Source organism: Erpetoichthys calabaricus, chromosome 13 (genome assembly GCF_900747795.2).
Source record: "Erpetoichthys calabaricus chromosome 13, fErpCal1.3, whole genome shotgun sequence".
NCBI lineage: Eukaryota > Metazoa > Chordata > Cladistia > Polypteriformes > Polypteridae > Erpetoichthys > Erpetoichthys calabaricus.
The window spans coordinates 144726264-144748739 of NC_041406.2; the positions used below are offsets into that span (position 1 = coordinate 144726264).

The 22476-nt window shown below is 41.6% G+C and overlaps 1 protein-coding gene across 1 annotated transcript in view; it reads right to left on the reverse strand.

The window, feature by feature from the left end:
- Window positions 1-22476, reverse strand: part of LOC114641885 (fibrocystin-L-like) — a 169815-nt gene that overhangs the window by 139171 nt on the left and 8168 nt on the right. The window contains exons 5-13 of the mRNA XM_051935585.1: window positions 22182-22239; window positions 20908-20998; window positions 19213-19266; window positions 19044-19117; window positions 17865-17907; window positions 16920-16990; window positions 16588-16698; window positions 15325-15414; window positions 6176-6476 (exon numbers count right to left, since the gene is read on the reverse strand). Of these exons, the coding sequence (XP_051791545.1) occupies window positions 6176-6476; window positions 15325-15414; window positions 16588-16698; window positions 16920-16990; window positions 17865-17907; window positions 19044-19117; window positions 19213-19266; window positions 20908-20998; window positions 22182-22239 (893 nt within the window). The remainder of the gene's footprint in view (window positions 1-6175; window positions 6477-15324; window positions 15415-16587; window positions 16699-16919; window positions 16991-17864; window positions 17908-19043; window positions 19118-19212; window positions 19267-20907; window positions 20999-22181; window positions 22240-22476) is intronic.

Genomic DNA, 22476 nt, shown 5'->3' on the forward strand with positions numbered 1-22476 from the left:
TTACTCTGTACTATTGATCCCAAGTTTTTAAACTCATCCACCTTTGCCAACTCTACTCCCTGTATCCTCACCATTCCACTGACCTCCCTATCATTTACACACATGTATTCTGTCTTGGTGGTCCTACTGGCCTTCATTCCTCTCCTCTCTAGAGCAGATCAACCTGCTCCCTACTCTCACTACAGATCACAATGTCATCAGCAAACATCAAAGTCCATGGGGACTCCTGTCTAATTTCATCTGTCAGCCTGTCCATCACCATTGCAAATAACAAAGGGCTCAGAGCCGATCCTTGATGTAATCTCACCTCCGTCACTCCTACCACAGACCTCACCACTGTCACACTTCCCTTGTACATATCCTCTTCAACTCTTACATACTTCTCTTCCACTCATGACTTCCTCATACAATACCACAGCTCCTCTCGAGGCACCCTGTCATATGCTTTCTCCAGGTCCACAAAGACACAATGCAACTCCTTCTGGCCTTCTCTAAACTTCTCCATCAACACCCTCAGAGCAAACATCACATCTGTGGTGCTCTTTGCTAACATGACACCATCCTTCTGCTCACTAATCATCACCTCCCTTTTTAACTGAGCTTCCATTACTCTTTCCCATAACTTCATGCTGTGGCTCATCAATTTTATTCCCCTGTAGTTACAACAGTCCTACACATCCACCTTATTCTTAAATATCGGCACCAGTACACTTCTTCTCCACTCTTGAGACATCCTCTCACTTTTCTCAAAATTCCATTAAACAATCTGGTTAAAAACTCCACTGCCATCTCTCCTAAACACCTCCATACTTCCATGTGATCTGGACCAACGGCCTTTCTATTTTTCATCCTCTTCATAGCTGTCCTTACTTCCTCCTTGCTAATCTGTTGCACTTCCTGATTCACTATCTCCACATCATCCAACCTCTTCTCTCTCTCATTCTTTTCATTCATTAGCCTATCAAAGTACTCTTTCGATCTGCTCAACACACTCTCCTCTCTTGTGAGTACGTTTCCATCTTTATCACTCTAACCTGCTGCACATCTTTCTCAGCTCGGTCCCTCTGTCTAGCGCACCGGATCCTTTTCTCCCTCCTTAGTGTCCAACCTCTCATACAACTCGTCATACACCTTTTCTTTAGCCTTCACCACATTTTGGTTTGGCAAAATTTTACACCGGATGCCCTTCCTGATGTAACCCTCTTCATTTATCTGTGCTTGGGACTGGCATGAAGAAACACACTGGTTTGTGCTTCCCCTGTGGCTGGGTTAGATCAAAGGCGCTATATAAGAGACAGAAATGAAAGGCCCTTTATAACAGACAGACAGACAGACAGACAGACAGACAGACAGACAGACAGACAGACAGACAGACAGACAGACAGACAGATAGATAGATAGATAGATAGATAGATAGATAGATAGATAGATAGATAGATAGATAGATAGGCACTATATAATAGATTGATATGAAATAACTATATTAAAGGCAGATAGACATGGAAGGTACTACAATATATTATAGACAGTGAGATGTGGAAGGCACCATAAAATAGATAAATGTTCACAGTAAAATGACACAAAAGGCACTATATAATAATCAGACGGACATGAAAGGTAGTAAATCACAGATGGACAGATTGATTGATATGAAAAGCATTATGTTATACTTATGTGTGAATGACACTACAGGTATATAATAGATTGATATGAAAGGAACCCTATAAAAGATAGATAGACATGAAAGGCACTATATGATAGATAGATAGATAGATAGATAGATAGATAGATAGATAGATAGATAGATAGATAGATAGATAGATAGATAGATAGATAGATAGATATGAAAAGCATTATATAACAGATATACAGATAAATTGATGTGAAAGGAGCTATGCAGGAAATTGATATGAATGGCACTATATAATAGGCAGGTAGACATGAAAGGAAGTATATAGATAGATTGATTGATCTGAAAAGCACTATATGATAGATACTGTAGATATATGTGAAGGACACCATATGAATGATACAAAAGGCGCTATATAAGAGATTGAAATTAAATGCACTATAGATTAGAAGTGGATATATTTGAAAAGCACTATATAGTTTAATGATAGATTTAAAAGACACTACAGAGAGTTTGGAAAGCTGCTATATAATAGGCAGAGTAATGGAAAAGGCACCATATAATGAACAGGCAGAAGAGGCCTAATTGTAAAGAACTTGGTAGCTTCCCTACTGAGTCTGATCTCCACGTATTGATGTTCAGAGAACGTGCATTCACGATGGACACATCAGGACTCCACGAGACCAGAGGCAGAGAGCCTGGTGGATGAGGTGGCTGACTACTTACAAACAAAGACGTATTTGTAATTCTAAAAAATCACATTTGCATGTTCCTTCAACTTGTTTGTTTTCTTGATGTCTACCAATGACCTCGGCTCACCCAGGAAGCCCCACATGCCCCCATCAAAGGTGTCTGATTTGGCTCCCTTTTGTTAAACTGAAACGAGAGCCTCTTTTAAGCCTCCCGCTCTTGTTCCCTACCTGCCAGGCCTTTAAATATTGGATGTCTTTCACCTATTACTGTCTGAGGACATGTTGAAATCGTGTCAAATGACAGTAGTGGCCCTGCTGACAAGTCTGGACAGGCACAAAATTTACAAAAGGCAAAGTGATGTCAGCGTGTTTTACGGGTAGTGCGATTTCTTTCCTGGTGGTGGCTTTTCCTAATTTAGGCTGAAGCCTCAGATAACTGTGGCGCATGGCACTTTGCCTGACTGTTGGCACAGAGTTGCAGTTTTAAGTTTGTTTTTTCAGAATGATCAGAGGCAGGGGGACACTTGTCAATGGCACTTGGCTTTTCCTGCTGTTGTTATTGTTACATTATATTAGTTTGTGGCTGTGCTACTTGGACACTCATCCTTTTATAGCTTCCGTCATTAACTCATTTCATTCATTCATAATCTGTAAACTTGAGGGTGGCACAGTGGTACAGTGGGTACTGCCTCACAAACCTAGCATCCTGGTTTCAGATGATGTCCATGTGGAGTTTACACATTCCCAAGTCTCTGTGGGTTTACATCCCTCGTCCACACAGTCTGGTGATTCCCAAATGTCCCTTGTATGAAAGGGCAGTATGGTGGACGCATAGAAATGTTGCGTAAGAACGTTTCCACATTCAAATCATGATGTATAAAACCTACACTTGGCGTAAAGCCATGCACTTTTCCACGGTACCTCATACCCTGTCGTATGCAAGTTCTCTGCTCAGTTTTGCAGACTGGTGGCACCCAGCGTCAAAGCAGTGCCACTGTTCCTGTGTGGTTACAATTTTTTTAATCCATATCCACGACGGCGGCTTTATCAAATACACTGAAATTAACCGCATATCGTTCATAAATTTAATGCATCTGATTGTAATTAACCTGTAACAATATAATGGTCCACAGAATGGTCAAACTATTCTAAATACCATAACTGCTTTAGCGTTGTTACTCTCATTGCACCTTGTTCTTCTTCTGTCAGCTGCTCCCGTTAGGGGTTGCCACAGAGGATCATCTTTTTCCATATTACTCTCACTGCACCACTCGGAGTATTTATATCACTGTATCTGAGTGTGAATCACAGATCTACAGCGATTGGAAAGAGAATTGTCGGTATACAGCATCAAGCACTCTGTGCCTCAGCCATTCGCTATTTGAACTGCTCTCATCCGACCAACACTTCACAGCCTTTCCTGTTCGGACCTCGCGGTTCACAAACAGTTTCATCCCAAGAACTCTAAATGCACTCAATCAGTCCATCAAGTGCTCCTTGTAGAACTGTTTGTACTTGCAAGTTACTGTGAGGTAATTGTACTTATGATACAGTTATAATATTGCACAACCTGAGCCACTTTATAAAGCGCGTATTTACATATGATGACGATATAATTTTTAAGATGAAATGCAGCAAAATATGTTGATCATATTATACAGATAAAACTTTAACTTTAACTACACGGTGCCGCAGCGCTAGTGAGCTTGAGCTTTGTTCACAGTTTGTTCCTGCCTCACGTTGTTTTCATGCTGTGGCTGGCGCGACACTGGAATAATAGATGAATAGAATAATGAAACATTACAAAGATATTTCGATGTTCCTTAAAAGTTTTGAAGAATCGGCGTTCTAAGCTTACAGATGGCTTAATGTCAATTACAGAGCTGATTGTGTGGCGATTGGGTATTTGGAGAAAGAAAAGTAAGGACAGGAATTGGAGGTTAGCACGTTTGTAAAAAACAGCACTTCTTTAATAAAGTATTTCATCGAAGGTCGCGCATCGTGCAGCAAGCATTTTGTGTAAGACATGAACAATCACTGCACCACCGTGTTCCCATGTTTAATAACATGCTTTAATTCATATCATCATGAAAATGATATCACGTATACTTCTCAGTATTTTAATTATTCAGAAAGCTGTAATATTACAAACGTAATGGATTCTGTGTCCTGTCGGAGGAAGAGCGCGTAGTGATTCAGGCACATAGAGCACATAGAAGATCAAATACACAACAAAGCATTTAACGTGCTACTTTAGTTCCGATGGGATTTGAGAAACGAGTAAATTAAACGATTTTAAGATGAAGTTTATGATGTTCTACTTTAATGGCAAAATAAACTACGTGATTAAAGTGGAAATTTCGAGATTAAAGTTGACATTTCGTGCTTTTTTCCCACTGTGTGCCTTTTTTTTCACTGTACCCTAATAAGCTTTCATATGACACTCAGACGGTGGGCTACGAGTCACCTTCTCACGCCAACTTTGATATGTGATAACTTCTTTTTTATTTCGGGCACTGTGCGACTTTGTGATCTTGAGCTTTCGAGTTTCTCTGACACACTATGTCACTTCCTTTTGTTACTTATGTCACTGTTTAAATCAACAAATAGTACGTTTTTCTTTGCCTCCATTTGGTATTCGCTGAAATTCTTCTATTTTTCCTCGTACATTTGCCATTGCCTTTTCACAGAACGCTGGGCTTAAGGGCTATTTATATTGATTTGCATATTCAAAGAGGAGTAATTCTGAGAGGAGTTGGGGCGGGACAGCAGGCGCGTGCACATGCGTTTATTTCCACGCTGAGTGGGATTTATGTAGTGGAAGAACGCGGAAGTTGGCGAACGCACAGATTCCTGCATCTGGATTTTTCTGTGTGTAAGCACATTTCTTCTTTTGTGCTTACGTCATGTTATAGTGCAAATTTTACGCACGGCGTTATGCATGAGGCCCCAGGTATGGTTCTTGCCTTGCACCCAATGCTTCCAAGCAGACACCAGACCCATCATGGTCCTGAAGTGGATTAAGCAGGTGTAAGAATGTTATGTGTTGTTGCTATTTCATTTAGCAGAGTGTGTTCACATCAAATGTGCTGGTCACCATAAGTCTCTATTAGTGACTAGTGAGACATGCGGACCCACTGTCCTAAAATAAGATGCAGTGATAGCCAAATTAAGAATAAGGAGCTTCTTATCTTTAACTTCATCTTCTTATTGTTCAGCTAGTGCACCTTCTGTGATTTGTTTAATGCTCAGCAGACGTTGCAGCTGTTCTTTGTCTTCCAGCCATTACTGTGGCCATGACTGTTTTTTTTTTTTGGTCACTTTGCTGTAATCTTGTGACCACAGATCACTTTGCAGTCCTGTGTGAACGTTTAAAAAAGTTCAGCGTTTCATGATCAACAAATACAACAAATTCAAAAACAGGATGTTGCTTTTTATGAGCACGTTATTTTTAGAAGGGACAGTAAAGAGCCAATTGAGTTTGGAAGGTGGGTGGGTGACACAACTAAAGGTTAGATATGAATAACAGTAAATTCTTACTTCCACAAGTAAGAACTTACACTTCATTTTGAATTCCAAACTCTTTTTTTGATGACCTGCTCGATTGTTGGCATGGGTTTATGTTTTTGTTGTTCTTGTGTTCTGTATGCCTCATTTGATGCTCAGCAGAAGTTGCTGCTCTAATTCTTCTTCCTATTACATTGGTCTTTGTCACATGATCAGCTTATGTGATTTGCTGATTAAAAATATTCTAATGTTTAATACAACATTTGCGTTAAATTGGTCCATCAGTGACGTTCAAGGAGAAGGTCATGATTTGTGTGGCAGTGACCCACACGTGTGACATTTTTACATTTTTTTGCATTCATTCGTGTAAATCATTCCTACCTTATCTTTGGGAAGCCCAGTTTGGCTGAGATAAAGAGCCGCAAGATTAGCACCACTCAGGTAGAATCTGTAATCATCGGTAACCATGGGGACGTAGAAGCCACTAAGGCGCAGAGCAAAATTGTCCGAGTTGTAACTCCAGCTGTAAGTGCTCGAATCCAGCCACAAGGTGTAATAGCCGGGTGTGCTCTCATTGTACGCCATGATGTCTTCCAGATTTTGTGGAGTGGTTTTATTCCAGACTTCCAATTTCAGGCCCCTTCCACCTGGAACACAAAGTAATGAGATGGAGGGAAAAGGTTCATGATCTCAGGAAATATGCAAACTCACACTTTTAGATATATCACAAGTAGATGTAACCTTAGTAAAAGCACAAGCCTAAGCGGCAGTCATACATAAAGCAGGGTAGTCGCACTCCTACTAAATACGAAGGACATTCAAAAAATTTCCGCACTTTTATATTGTCGTTGGAAACAGTGAGGGCAGGAGGAGCAGTAATTGGGCATTAAAGAGTTGGCACGACGCTGGGGAAAATTTCATCGCAAATGAAGGTGACTGTCTAGAAAAGTGATGTCATTTGTTTTGGAAATTCTTAATAAATAGGGTTTAAAAAAAAAATGTGGAAACTTTTTGAACGCCCCTCGTAAAATGGCAGCACACAGCTTCTAGAATCCTGGTTCTGGATCTCTGCTTCTGCTTCTCTTTCTTGCTGTCTTTGGTCTTAGAGGAGGCGATTATAGCTGTAAGAAGATTGACGTGAAGATGTGTTGAAGGCAGTGTAGGAACTGAAAAACCCAGTCCTTAGAGATCTGCCAGTTTTGTCCTGGCATCACATGAGTGACATCTTCCACTCTAGTCCTTGTCCAAGGGGTGCACTGCCGTGGGTCCGAATGGCCTTTCACAACAGGATGCATGTAGTCCAGGATCACCCTCCTGAAGGTGACTGTTATGTGTGGTCTAAAGGTGCAGTCAAGTCTGCAGACTCTAACAGCGACAGTATGGATTTGACGATCAGGATTGGTAGATCAACTGAGATACCACCTGCACTTCAGAACAGGCCACCCACCTGAAGCTTGGTTTGCTGCTGGAAGAGATGTTGGCAAGGCCAGCAGGGGGTGCTCACCCAGTGGTCTGAATCTGGATCCCAAGACCCCAGTGTAGTGACGAGGAGACTGTGCTGTAAAATGGCACGGACATTTAAATGAAATGTAAAGCCGAAGTCCTGACACTTTTGAAGCTCCCTGGGCTTCCTTTGAGCAGGGTGTATCCTGATGTCCAGGCTAAATTGCCCATCACCGCCTGGTCATTCTGGCCCCCTAATCATCCCCTGTCTCTAATTAGCCATCTCTCTCTCCTCACTTCACCCCCTATCAGCTAATACATGGTGAGTTTACTGGCAGAAAAGTGGCTGCTGTCACATCAACCAGGTGGGCACCCCACTCACTGAAGCAGTTTGAGTAGTGAGCAAAGCGCTATATAAATGTGAATAATTATTATTATTATCAATGTGGGGTTCTCATGGAGAGCAAACATGAATATCAGCAGTTGATCGAGCTTCCCTGTGGGACATCCTGAGACTTTGCGGGATCCCCTCAGTTGCTGGATATTATGGCCAGCCTGTTCACTGGTACTGTGAGTGCTGTGCAGAGTGGAGAAGGCAGACCCTCTGCATTTTTCCCAGTTGATTCTGGGGTTCATTGGGGTCTGTTCTGCTCCTACTCTGTTCAGTGCTTGCATAGACTGGGTGGTGGGCAGGGTCATGAGGATCCAGCGGCTGAGGGGCATTTGTTGGTGAAGAGAGATTCACTGATCTTGACTTTGGCAAAAATGCTGTGATCTTCGCGGAGTCAATGGAGGCTCTAATCGGGGGTCTCGAGAGACTGAGCGAGGAGTTTGAGTGTTTGTGAGGGTCGACAAAAAACTGAGATACAGGCCTTTAATTACCTCCTTGGCACGGCCATCAGCAGTGTGTCTGTCTGCAGAGAGAGTGTCGACCTCTTCATTGAGAGGTTTACTTACCTCGGCAGTGATATTCATGTCTCTGGTGACTCTTCCTATGAAGTCAGTAGATGGATTGGGAGAGCATTGGGGGTCACAAGGTCTCTGGAAAGGGGTGTGTGGCGCTCCCGATATCTATGCAAAAGGACGAAGGTCCAAGTCTTTAGAGTCTCCAGGGGCCTCATGTATAAACGGTGCGTACGCACAGAAATGTTGTGTACGAACATTTCCACGCTCAAATCGTGATGTATAAAACCTAAACTTGCCGTAAAGCCACGCACATTTCCACGGTACCTCATACCCTGGCGTACACAATTTCTCCGCTCGGTTTTGCAGACTGGCGGAACCCAGCGTCAAAGCAGTAATACTGTTCCTGTGTGGTCACCTTTTCTTTCTTAGACCCACATTCCTTACGCAGCTTTATAAATACACTGAAATTAACTGCATATTGTTTATTAGTGTAATGTATCTGATTGTAATTAACCTGCAGGAATATAATGGTCCAGGGAATAGCCATAGTATTCCAAATACCATATAAGTTTGTACTTATAAGTACAATTACCCCACTGTAAACTTGCACTATAGTTATAATATTGCACAACCTGCGGCACTTTATAAAGCGCGTTTGATGACAATATCATTTTTAAGATGAAATGCAGCAAAATGTGCTGCTTATAGTATACAGATAAAACTTTAACTTCATTTAAATAATCAGTATTGTTAATAATTAAACATGTGAGGACACAGTGCCGCAGCACTAGCTAGTTCACGGATAACTCCTGCCTTGCGCTGTATTATTGCTGGTGCTGACGCGACACTGGAAGGATAGATGGATAGAATAATTAAACATGTACTACGAAGATATTTCAATGTTCCTTAAAAGTTTTGAAGAATCGGCGTTCTAAGCTTACAGATGGCTTAACGTCTATTACAGAGCTGATTGTGTGGCGATTGGGTATTTGGAGAAAGAAAAGTAAGGACAGGAATTGGAGGTTAGTATGTTTGAAAGAGACAATACTGCTGTAATAAATTTATTTCATCAAAGGTTGCGCACGGCGCAGCAAGCCTCTTGTGTGAGATATGAACAATCACTGTGCCACCGTGTTCCCATGTTTAATAACATGCTTTCATTCCTATCATCGTGAAAAAGATATCACGTATACATCTCAGTATTTTAATTATTTAGAGAGCTGTAATATCATGAATGTAATGGATTCTGTGTCCTATCGGAGAAAGAGAAAGAACGTAGTGATTCACACACATACAGTAGAGCACATGGAAGATCAAACACAGAACAAAGCATTTAACGTCCTACTTTAGTTACGATGGGATTTGAGAAACTAGTAAATTAAACGATTTTAAGACAAAGTTTATGATGCTCTACTTTAATGACAAAATAAACTAAGTGATTAAAGTGGAAATTTCGAGATTAAAGTTCACATTTCGTACTTTTTTCCCACTGTGTGCCTACTTTTTTTGTCTGTACCCTAATAAGCTTCATATGACACTCAGACGGTGGGCTACAAGTTGCCTTTACACGGCGACTTTGATATGTGACAACTTCTTTTTTATTTCGGGCACTGTGCGACTTTGTGAACTCGATCTTTCGAGTTTCTCCGACACTCTGTCACTCGATCAACTTTCTTTTGTTGATTATCCCACTGTTTAAACCAACAAATAGTACGTTTTCCTTTGCCTCCACTTGGTATTCGCTGAAATTCTTATATTTTCCCCCATGCTTTTCCCATTGTCTTTTCACAGAAGGCTATTTATATCGATTTGCATATTCAAAGCGGCATAATTCTGGGAGGAGTTGGGGCGGGCAGAAGGCGCGTGCACGTGTGTTACTTTTCACGCTGATTGGGATTTATGTAGCGGAAGAACTTGGAAGTTTGCGTGCGTACAGATTCCTGCATCTGGATTTTTCTGTGTGTACGCACATCTCTGCTTTTGTGCTTACGCCATGTTATAGTGTGAGTTCTACGCACGGTGTTATACATGAGGCCCCTGGTGCTTCCTGTTTGTGAGACATGGATGCTCGCCAGTGACCTGAGACCAAGACTGGACTCCTTCATGTGTGTCTCTTTCAAGGATCCTTGGGTGCCTGGGGTGATTTGACTTTGTGTTGCTCACGGGGTCCCGAATGAGGCACATGACCTGCATTGTAAGGCAGCGTCCATTATGGCACTATGGCGATGTGGCGCGATTTCCCGAGGGTAATCCCCGTTGCTGAAGACCCGACTGGCTGGACCAGGCCCACGTAACACCTGGGTGGTCATTTCCGGAGGGCGGGACTGGACCGCGTGTCTGTCTAGGGGGTTGCCAACCACAATCCCGAGCTTTTTCGTTGTGTGGTGAGTGTGGCAATGCGCTGTGCCAGTGCAGGCTCCTCTGACCTGATTATCAATATAGTCAAAAACAAGTTGAGATCAAAACCAAGGATCAGGCTTATCAGGCGTCAAAACAGAATCACCAACCAAAACTTGGGGATGAAAAATCAGCTTTCCAAAGCAGGTAGAAAATAAAGAAAAGTTTGTGATCTCACAATGCAAAGGGAGTTAGTTATCTATTAGTCTTTCTTGTAGTGTGGAAAAGCACATGGCAACTTATATATGGTCACTAGAGGTGGCATCACACGCACTCACAGAAAAATGTTTCCAGATTTTGATAAAATAAATCCTTGGGTTTCTAAACCCCCAATTAGACCTGTCCCTTCTCCAAGAGAGTCCAGCTACAGGCAAGACATTCTGAAGCCTCAGACCGATTTAGCGCCCGTAAGATGACGGCATCTTGTCAGCGGCATACTGTATCTTTGACTCTGCCTACTTCCCAAAAGCCACGCCCCCTTTTCCACCTGTACTGCACGCCCGTCATATCGATTTCATTTCCTTTTACTTCCTGCTCTCAGACCTGTGGAATCGGTAGTTTAGAGGCCTGTGTATTCAGCATTTATTAAACTTCTAAACTATTGAGTTCTCTCAGTTCTGCATCCAAAGCAAAACCACAGAATGGATGTGTCTTTTGTAATTGGTTTTATGTAAATTGTCACACACGTTTGTTTAGGAGACAGCCAAAGGGCTTAAATACAGGTAATTCCATGCCAGGCCAGGGGATGGCGGAGTGTACTAATTTTCCCTCTCAATCTGTTGCAGACCATTCTAGGGAAATCCCGCCCGGCTCTGGGGCAGCCAATGACGTTCCTTCCGGTTCCGGGGCTGATGACGTCACTTCCTGAGCTGGCCTTTTAAAGCCGCCATACTGTCTGAAGAAGTCAGTTCTGTTTTGGACTCGGTTGAATGAACATGTATGCCAATTTTGATCTCTTTTGCAGCAGTAATGGATTAAATGGGTGGCTGCCCCAAACCTTCTTGATGTCTCATGGTCGTTCTTGTGACAAAATATATATTTATTTTTTCAAAAGTCAACAGAACTTTTTTGTGTGGAAATATTACATTAATCAATTTTCAAGGTAAAGCAACACCTTGCATTAAAATGTCTACTGAATCCAGTTAGTAAATCATTTCATTGTACAGTTATACAAGGGGTAAAAATAAACGCCGCCGTGTTTATCACAAGGAGGTTGTGGGCCTCACAGTGTCTGAAGTCCTTGGATCTGTCGGAGGCCTAAAACTGTCCTGACTGCAGCTGGAAACATCTCCCTTTCTCAGTATTCATTCAGGGGAACCCAAGAAAATCCACTGATCTCACCCCAAGAAGACACAGTCTTAGGACCTTTGCTCCTTGCGCTCAGTTTTGTTCTTATCAGTTGGTTCCCCCTGCTCTCTGCCAACCCCACACGTTTCCTCTGTCTTTCCTTGTTAATTTTACTCATTTTCTTATCATCTCTCATAAGAACAAGAGGAGACCCTTCAGTCCATCAAGCTCGTTGTTATACGTGTATAAGTTTAATATGTCACTGTACTCTCTATCTTATAAATCTGCCTTTTTCTACTCACATGCACAGTTGACACAGAGCCCGATTTAGCACAGGGATTCACCATATTGGAACTGCTAGGCAGGCATTAGAAGACAAGACAGATAGACACAACTGGGAACTGGGCAGCCACACTGAGGACCATTGTGTACTATATCTGTGTGTCAAAGTCAGCATGAAACTGTCTCCTCTGTGCCTTGTTTGTAATGGCCTGATTCACCTAAGTGGTGGCCTGCACATGTTGAAAGAGTATAAAGCCTTGGAACTTTTCCCGGCACACCTTTGAAGCTGAAGATAACGTCATCTGATCCTGAAAATCCTTCCAATGCAGCAGCATAAATGGCAGACTCAGGTCACTAGGTTCTTGCCAACGGCTTTCTTCGTCTGTTATGCAGCATAAGCCATCATTAAACAAAGCTAAGTTATTACTCCTGTGTGATTTCTTGCTGCCTTTTTATAGCATATCTATATAGATTCAGGTTATGTAACACGCTCATTCCCAGGGAGCTAACGCCCTCTGTTGGATACACTCTTATATTTAGCTAATAGCTCATCTGTCCTGATGTCACAGATTCTTCCAAAACATTGACAAGGATTCTGCTTCAACTGTGACTCGGTAGTTTGTTCCTGATTCCCACAACTCTCTGAGTAAAGGAGTGCTTCCTGGCTTCAGTCCTAAATGCTCTTTCCCTTAGTCTCCACTAGGTGTCCTCGAGTATGCAATTCACCATTTTGTTGAAAAGATTCAACAGCATCTCTTTTATCAATGGCTTTGAGAACACTGAAGACCCTGATGAGGTCCCCATGTGGTCTCCCCTGCGCGAGACTAAACATCTCCGAGTCTGTCAGAGTGCGACGTGTCCTCAAGTCCTGGGATGCTCTCTGGTTGCTCTCCTGTGCACAGCTTCATGTGCTGCTGTGTCTTTCTTGTAGCGCGGTGATCAGAGTTGACGCACAGGACTCCAGATGTGGTCTCACCAGTGCGTTAACACTTATCTGGGTGATTATCTGGGAGTGACTGAACTGCTGGAGTTTTAGAATGGAAATAATAGATCGTTATTTGGAACACATGCATTTCATGCATGTTCCGTTTCTACAGTAATCTGTGCAAACACATTGCTAAAACAGAAACTTTTTCATATTTTAGTAATAAATGTTACAAAATGTAGGCATAAACTATAGAATCTGTGAAGCTTGAAGTCCAAACATCAAATAAACACTTTCACAAAAGGTTCAAGGACACCTTCTGTGGCTGAATGCTACGGTTTGCTGACTTGGAGCACAGCTGCCCTACCATGTTACAGAGACCTGAGTTCGATTCCCAGCTTTGGAGAAAGTGTTTTTTTTCCTCAAACGGACATTAAATTTATAAATTGGTATGCACTGTAAATCATTTAGTTTAAAATGTCAATCGCGGTTATTTCTGTTGATTAATTCATGCTTTTTTACTTAGAGTCAGAACAGGAGCTTGTTCAGCTTATTCAGCTTCTGATCTGACTCAAACAGCACCAGTATAACTTCACACCCAGCCTGACACTGTTCGTTTTCAAATAATATTGCATTACTTCGACGATGTTTTCTGATTTGTACTATTCGCATCATAAAATGATTTCTTCAAAACGTCACATATATTTGTCTCTTTCTTTTTTTAAAATGTGCGTAGTAGCACGCAGCAACTGGCCACCTGCATGTTCTTGCACACACTGAATAAGACAGCGCTATATGCAATCATTAGATTCAAATGTTAACAGTTATATAGCACAGAATGGAAATCAGCAGTTCTTAGCATTGCACCACGCAAGCTGTCATATCAACTGCCTACTGTAACTTGCTTTCTTTTTGCTTTGGTTATAGTCTTGAATAAAAGTGCACTTGTTTTGTTATGCAGAACTATAGCGCGTCTTTATGTGAAAACAGCAGTGTCAGATGGGGAGTGTCTGATGATTGCATATAACGCTGAAGTTACTGCTCTTTACTATGCTTTCCTCTGCATGTCCTGGAGTACAAAAGAAACAGCATACAGCAACACATGGGGACTGGCAATATTGGGGGAAAAAAACACGTGGTCGTATGTATCGTGATACACTGCAGAACTATAGCGCTTTATTTTATAGCGCTATATATTCACTTTATGTGAAAACAGCAGTGTTAGATGGGGGGAGAGGGGGTAGTAGGGAAGGATCCTGAACGCGACTGAGACAATGAAAAGTGAATTTAAAAAAAAATAAACAAAGCTAACCTTTACAAATATCATAAATTACACCGGCTGTTACAGACTGAAATCAAATGTATCTTTTTATTCTAAAATAGTGAAAATAAGAACACTTCTCAAAAGGGAGTCATGCAGGATTGAACTCATGACCTTCTGATTCCTAGTCAGCAACTGATACTGTTGCGCCACGGAAGAAACGATAGTAAAGTATGTCAATGTCGCACACTAAGGCGCCTTTTTTTGGCGGTGGCTTTTTTTTGTACCTTTTGTGAAAGTGTTTCTTTGATATTTGGACTTCAGGCTTCATACATTATATAGTTTATGCCTACATTTTGTCATTTGCTACTAGAATATAAAAAACGTTTCTGTTTTAACAATGTGTTTACACAGATTACTGTAGAAATGCAACACATATGAAATGCGTGTGTTCCAAATAACAATCTATTATTTCCTCTCTAAAACTCCACTTCACTCCCAGATAATCAATCAAGGCATGAGCTGGGAGATGCAAGTCGGTGGGGGGATGGAATAGCCGGCTGCTGGCAGCTTGTCTTTATCAGTACATTTAGATGACAAAAGACGCTGGCGGAGAGGTGAGAAAGGTTTTAAGAAGCGATTTAAGGTGGGCCGGATCTACGAGTTTTTTCGTAGGCTCTGGTAATTCTAGTGTTAAACAGTTCAAGCTTAATGCCCCTTGACTACATGTTAAAAATTGACAAAACTTGGTCCAAATCTAAATGTGACAAGCTTGATTAGCAAAAACACAAAATTAACAAAAAGGGCATTAAAATAAAGATGGTGGACACAGCGTTTACTTCGCGTCATTACACCAAATCCACTGCCTAACTGCTTCTTGAGTTGTGCCGCATTAATTATGAGGGGTGCGAGGTGCTGATGACATGTAATGAAAATTCAACTGAAAATGACAATAAAAGGCCGATGGTGGACAGGGAATGCCGAGGAGACTCACCTGCAAAGACGGTCCTGTTGTCATTCGGCTGAGCGGGGCTTCGGCAGGTGATCTGCTTGTCAGATACGCTGAGGATGGGACAATTCTGACCTGTGGAGAACACAGAGACTCTTTATGGGAAAAAAAACCTTAATAATCCAGTGGAAGTGGCGGCCATTGCACACTTCATTTAACATCAGTCCATGGTAATGGAGGGCCTAATTTACAAAGGGAATGTTTGTGTATTTTGGATATAATTTAACAGACATATTTACAATGTTTGAATTATTCTGTTGAAAATTTAAGAGGCTGATTTTTAAAAAAAGTTCCAATTTCCTTTCACCTAATTCTGACTTTCTTTTATCTATTATCTTTCTTTTTCTTTTAATCTCATTGATCAGCTACAAAATTTTAAAATGAAGCATTCATCTCGGGTATTTTATTCCGTTAATGGACAGCAAGCATGGGCTGGCGTTGATGGTTCAAGAATCTTTGCCTACCAGGAGGTCAACCCAGTGAATAGGCAGGGTGGTCTCTGCTGCATCCAGGTGACGCACAGAAGTGGATATGCTGGGATCCTGGGAGGACTTCATCAAGGATCCTTAACTGGTGGGAGGGACGGGGGTGGCAAACTACCTGGGTCATTTCATCCTCGACCCAAGAGGGCAGCTTCCCTGGGTTGTGGCACTCGTATGAATACCTGCAGGGCATATTGGGAACTCTAATCCCATGGGGCAGCCCTGTTGGGTTCCACGGGTGCTACCAGGATCCACTGCAGGGATTAATGGTCCCTACTCCATGGGATTTCTGCCTGACCTGGAAGTGCTTCTGTGTTGTGGTGTTGTGGTACCAGAAGTGCTTCCAGGTCTTGGATAAAGGAAGCAGCTCTGCCTCATCCGGGTGAGTTGTAGTCAGGAGAGGAGCTGGACAACTGACACCTTGAAGGACTCAGGGGACAAGAAGAATACTCTGGTGCTGTACTGTGCCATGTGAATGAAGACAAAGTCTGTAAAGGATCTCTGCTTAATAAAAGGTTGTGAGGTTGAGATTGGGGTGCTGTGGTTCTCCCCCTACTGGTCACATCCTTCATAACCTCATGTCACCTCCTAGGCTTTGATTGATTTTATTAGATTCACAAGGTCAACATTCCTTCAGAAGAAAAATAGACCCAAACCAAAATTTCAAATGTCCACCCTGGCAGTACATTCCAGAACGGCCCTTCAGTACAGAATATCATTTGAAGTGAAATCAATAAATGAACGACATTGAAACACCGACACTCACCTCCGACTAACACTCTGGCAGGGGCGTCCGTCTGATCAAAGTACTGGCCGCTTATGGTAAGTATAGCGCCTCCTTCTGAGCTTCCGACTGATGGTGATATGCTGGTGACCACTAGGAGGACAAGATTATAGACAATGAGAAGGTCCCATTTAGGGCTGCGGTAACCCAGGCCAGAAAATAAAAAACGCAAAAAATGGCAATGCTTTCATTTTATTCAGGGAATTTGAGAGGGAAAAAAAAGAGCTAAGAAGCAGACGTGAACAGAATGAGAGGTTTACACATCCATTAATTCAGAAGAATCCTGCACTTTATCAGTTGGCAGCTTTCCTTACCTGCACATGTCTGAAGCATCGCCAGTTTATTTGCAGATGAAACAAAGTAGGTGCCCATGTCTGATACACTCCTGAAAGTGGGAAATTGTTAACATGGCATAAGTCTGCAACTGGAATACAACACGAGCACATTGTACCACCAAAACACCCCAAGGTAGCACTGAACACGAGGCAACAAACACTCACAGGTGTGTAACGTCAGTGGCCTGCTGGGCCGTTTAGCCGCCTCATGGAATTCAAACAAAGTGTGGAGGCCTTCTTGTGATAATCAATTCAGGCCTGATGGTTTAGTTATATGACTTTATATGCTGTATTATTTATTTGGTCATTTTTGATGGGGGTACCTGAGTGACAAAGAGTTGCCAGGGCAGGGGTGTAACCAGGCTGGTCTGTCCCAGACCTCCAGGACAAAGAGAGAAAGGAATCCATAGTGACAACAGGGAAGGGCCTACAAATGTTAGTACAGGGGGTTGTATGGTAGGCCCATTGAAGAAAGATATGGGTTACTGGTACCTTTGGAGAACTTAATCTGGAGTTGTGCTGCCCTTTGTTTCATATTCACATAACTGAATCAGAAAGGTGGGCATTTCAGATGAGGAGAACAGAAGGCTGAAAGGAAAAGAAGACAAAAGTTTTGAGGTCAGGAGAATAGAAGTTTTGAAGGAAGAAGGTCAGAATTTTCAAGGTAAGGAAGACAGATGTGTTTAGATAGATAGATAGATAGATAGATAGATAGATAGATAGATAGATAGATAGATAGATAGATAGATAGATAGATAGATAGATAGATAGATAGATAGATAGATAGATAGATAGATAGATAGATAGATAGATAGATAGATAGATAGATAGATAGATAGATAGATAGACCGACCGACCAACCTGACACTGACCACTGTATCTTTCTCAAAAATCATTTAGATGAAATCATAAAACAGAGCTTACCTCCCATATGGACCATCTACAATGAAGCTGACATTTTGGTGGCCTGTGAACACAGAAGATGTTATTGTAGTGGCTTTACGTTGAGGAGCTAAGCGTGATGCTTTACCGCTACAGTATCAGAGTTTCTTTGAATTTGTCAATTTAATGATCACATAAAAGATGTCACCTTTTGAAGGCTTATAGGCTAAAAAATTCCTAACTTTCCCATTTTTCACCTGAAGTCGTACACATGTCCACAAAGGGTCAGTTTGACATTGAAGTCACTGGGCCACTAGAGTGGACTCATTGTTTTTCACTAATCATTTGGTTTTTGTGAATAAGCAACACATATTGATTCACAGTATTAATTATCAGGGAGGCTATTCTGCTGGAATATGTATACAGTCTAAGGTGCTAATACTGAAATCATTTTTAATTTCTCGTATGCAAAGTATAGGGAAAGCTTTGGAATCGTCCCAAGATGCCATGTTGAGATTTTTATGAATGTCGACGTTTTCGACCTCCATGATCCCAATTTATTTTCTTGTAGGGAAAGTACTGGAATTGTCCAAAGATGTGATTTTCAAGATTTCGATAAATCTCAACGTTTTAGACCTCCCTGCATCTGAAAATACCATATTTGGAATTATGTCTGTGTGTCTGTCTGTCTGTGTAAACACGATAACTCAACTTTGCTTTCACTCAGGTCAATCAAATTTTGCATACAAGTATGAGGTATAAAATGTAGATTTCTATCAACTTTTGGGTTATTTCCACTAAGTTTACTGTTTATTCATGCAGCTGCAGAGTCCAATTTGTTCCACTTTACTTTTATTATAATTGTTCAATATATTATTCATTTGATTTGACTTGCTGTTGATGGTTCTTTAATTTACATAATATAAAAAAATAATCATTGTCTTGTGGTTTACCCTTTAAATGTCCATCTCCATATCTGCGTATCTGAGAAAGTCGAGGGGAGACCACTCCCGATTTTTTGTATAAAATTTTGTATTCTGTATTTTTTATTTATTTATTCGTTTTGTAATTTGAAGATCAAAACTGCACCCAGTAGTCCAGATAAGGCCTCACAAGTAAGTTATAAAGCTTTAGCAGAAAATGTAAGCAGGCCCTATGGAAGTTGACGTTTTCATGATACTTGAGTGTGGAGCATTAGATCCTCATTCTGCTGTTTCTTACCCACATAAGTTCCTGTTATTCTGCAAGTCATTGTGCCCCATTGGCTCCACTGGTAGTCCAGAGAAATTCCATATCTGTGGGACAACGACAATGAGATCATTCAGACGGGTTACCTGAGCCACGCAACGCCAGAAAAGTGAAATTCAAAGCCAATCACAAAACATCGTACCGTTTGTCAGAGTTCGGGTACAGAAGGTCACATGTCATTCCTCCAATGTAGACTCTGAAACAGAAAATCCAGCACTCTCATTGGCTGATGAGCAATAGCAGCATGCAAGGAGACAAAATGGGTTTGCGCCAGAATTTAATTTTAAATCAAAGAACAATATAGGAAATGTTGCACTTTTTGGTAAAGATGATGTTGGCCACTGTGGCACAGCCCTGGCACGGGCATCCTTAAAATGTCGATTGGCTAAATTTGCCAAAGTGTTTTTTGCAGCACATTTGCTGGGTTCGCTAGTGACCTTGCGCGAGATATTTTAACCTGAAAATTTGCTCTGCGGCTGGCTTAGACAAACAGCTGAAGTCTCTTTGCCTCAAGTTTTGAGAAAATGCAGAAATTTTGGGGAATTTTAGTGAGCTCAGTCAAATTCATTAAGGGGAAGGAGAAACTGAACTAGTTTTGAGTGGATTCAAGGGTCTTTATATTGTCCATATGGGCCTGGGAAACATCTGTCAACTGTACTGCTCCATTATTGTGGACAAAAACATGACCTGAGCTGTGAGGCAACAGCACCAACTGCACCACCGTGACTCTTTGAGATAAAATGAAACTCCAAATCCACAATCCCTCTGGGTGTCTCCTGCCTGCTTGATAAGGAAGTGACATTATGTATACATGTTGTCACGTATGCGCGTCTGTGGCTCATTTGGAGCAGGTATTCCCACCAATGAGGGGGCACCCGCGCTAACCTTCTCCTCTTTTCTTCCCTTTGCAGACCAAAGACGCCCAGTGAGGGTTCCCTGCCTATAAAGCTGAGATAGAGATAGAAAGAGAGAGACAAAGGACTTTCGTTATTTTAGCCTGATGGCTTTCTTATCTTGCTTTTTAGTTTGTAACTTGTACATAGCGGCCCTTTTCGTTATATTGTCTTGGACTGAATTATACGGGGATATCCGGGTTTGCGCAACAACATTTATTTGAAGGGTTTGCACTATCCTTCTTGACCACAATGTAGACACAATAAATGAATTCATGCATGCCCAGAGAAGATCTGGCAGCACCGTGAAGTGTGAGTTGGACTACGCTTACAGTGCGCTTACATGGAACTTCTTCGCATTTGTAATACAAATCAGGCGGCACAGAGTGAGTGAGCAGTGACATCCCCATCCAATATGGCTGCTACACCTCTGTGATGTTACGTTGTCCTCGCAAAGTATCATGGGGCACTGGGGAAAAAAACATTTGTTGAAAAACAAGTCACAAAATTTGCTGCACAGAACACTTTGGTGAATTTCAGTGATCAACGCTAATAATCGGCAATGATTTTTAATGAAGTAAAACCATTGAAAAGGTTTGTTACCCAGCATTTTTGACTATGAGCTTGTACTTAGCTGGACTCAGAATCTGAGTTTACATTTGATTTCTACAAACTCAGAATCTGAGAAATTCACACATTCATTTGCAAGTAGTGGAACTTCAAACTGCCTAAAGCCAAACGTCAGGGAACCACCAGTAAGAAAACAAATGGACGCCAGGAGGAGCTGATCAGTCACTACGTCACTGTTCAGTCTGTTTATTTGAGTCAAATATAAATACAGACACACAATCAAGTCTAAAAGCAGAAGAAGATCAGCACTTACAACTCAAGGTAATAGAAAAGGAAAGTAAGGAGGAAAAAGAAAACGCTCAATGAATTATCACCTTGAAATCTTGGCAGAGTTGCCATTGGAATTTAGAGAAGTGCCGCCATATACATCTGTAAACATCATCGCTCTTATTGTAATCAGTGTCCCTGTAAAAGAAGCACAAGTACACGCAGTCAGTCTGTTCAATTCATAGAGGAGCTTGGCACAGCAGTCAGTGCTCTTGGCTTTGAATGCCACGCTGGCCACCAGATTATTGGGAGCAGGCAAGAAGCAAATGTGCTGTGCCCAGTATTTCCAGGGCTCAGTTGCACAGAAGAGTGTGCTGTGTGTCAATCGGTAATGGAAAGTAACTGTTTAGTTTTAATTCAGCTATTTGCTAAAGATATTTTGGAACTGGTGGCACACTGTTCAACCAGAGGCTCGGATTGGGGATGGATGTGGTTTCCTTCAGAGAAGGACAAAACATATTTTCCTCATTTGAGAAGTATCACTGACACATTTTAGATATTCAGTGCTAAAACAGGTAGAAATATCCAATCAGTTGAACACGCTCAATAACACTGATCAACCCAGAAATGTATGGGCACACACACGGGCGCATGGCGCTGTGAGGAAGAGCTCTGTGCTTACCACCCTGCCTGTTTGTTAAAACATCCGCACTAAACTTTAACCTGATTAAAATGAAGTATATAGCTAAACATTTCGTTGAATTCTTGTCACTCGATTGCAAGCTGCGTACCCTAATCCATCCTTCAGGAGCTGTCAACTACAAGACTGAGGCACACACATACAGGACGACACTGCTCCATCCATTAAGTGGCTTCCTGATAAAAAGGCTTCCAGAACGCTCTTCAGTTTTTTTTACCCTGTGTTTTATCTGAACGGTACTGTTGATTTCGATGGAGCAAACGTTTGGCCAAAAATGAGTTCTCTGAACTGCTCTGCTGCTAAAATGCTCAAGTGTGACTTGTGTCTTTGAAAACAGTGGCAGGTGCCTGTTGGGAGTGTTCTGGTCTGGCGCTAAGTATGCTTAGCTGTGAATGGGCCCATACAGCTCGGGCCACACCCCTTGACTACTTCATCATCAGGTGGCCCCGCCTCCTCGGCCACTAATTTAAGGAGCCCCTGATTGATCTTTTACAAAATGATACCTAAACACAATATGAATAAAAAAACATGACCTAAACACAAAGAAAAGGCAAATGCGATAAGAAAATATTTAAAAACAGAACTCCAGGCTAAACCTGAACAACATCAACTCTGAATTAAAGGATTCCCCAGACCCAGAAAACTCATTAAAAATGATAAAGTGTGTTCTGAAATCCAAACCTGGAAATCCGGTTAAAGGTGTGATGGTCTGAACCACTGGAGTCTGAGAACTTCTGGACTGGAAAACATAGCAAAGAAAAGGTCCGGGGTTACAAAGTTACACTTTTAAAGTTTTCATGTACCAGCTATTCATATTCAAATTCAGTGATTATCAATGAGATGTGCTTTTTGATTTTTGAACTACTTCTAGTCTTCTATGGACCTCCATCAGAGGGTGACAAATGACAAATTGACAATATTTAGACTTTAAACATTTCAATTGAAGCCCACATTTGCATATCTCAATAGCAGCTAT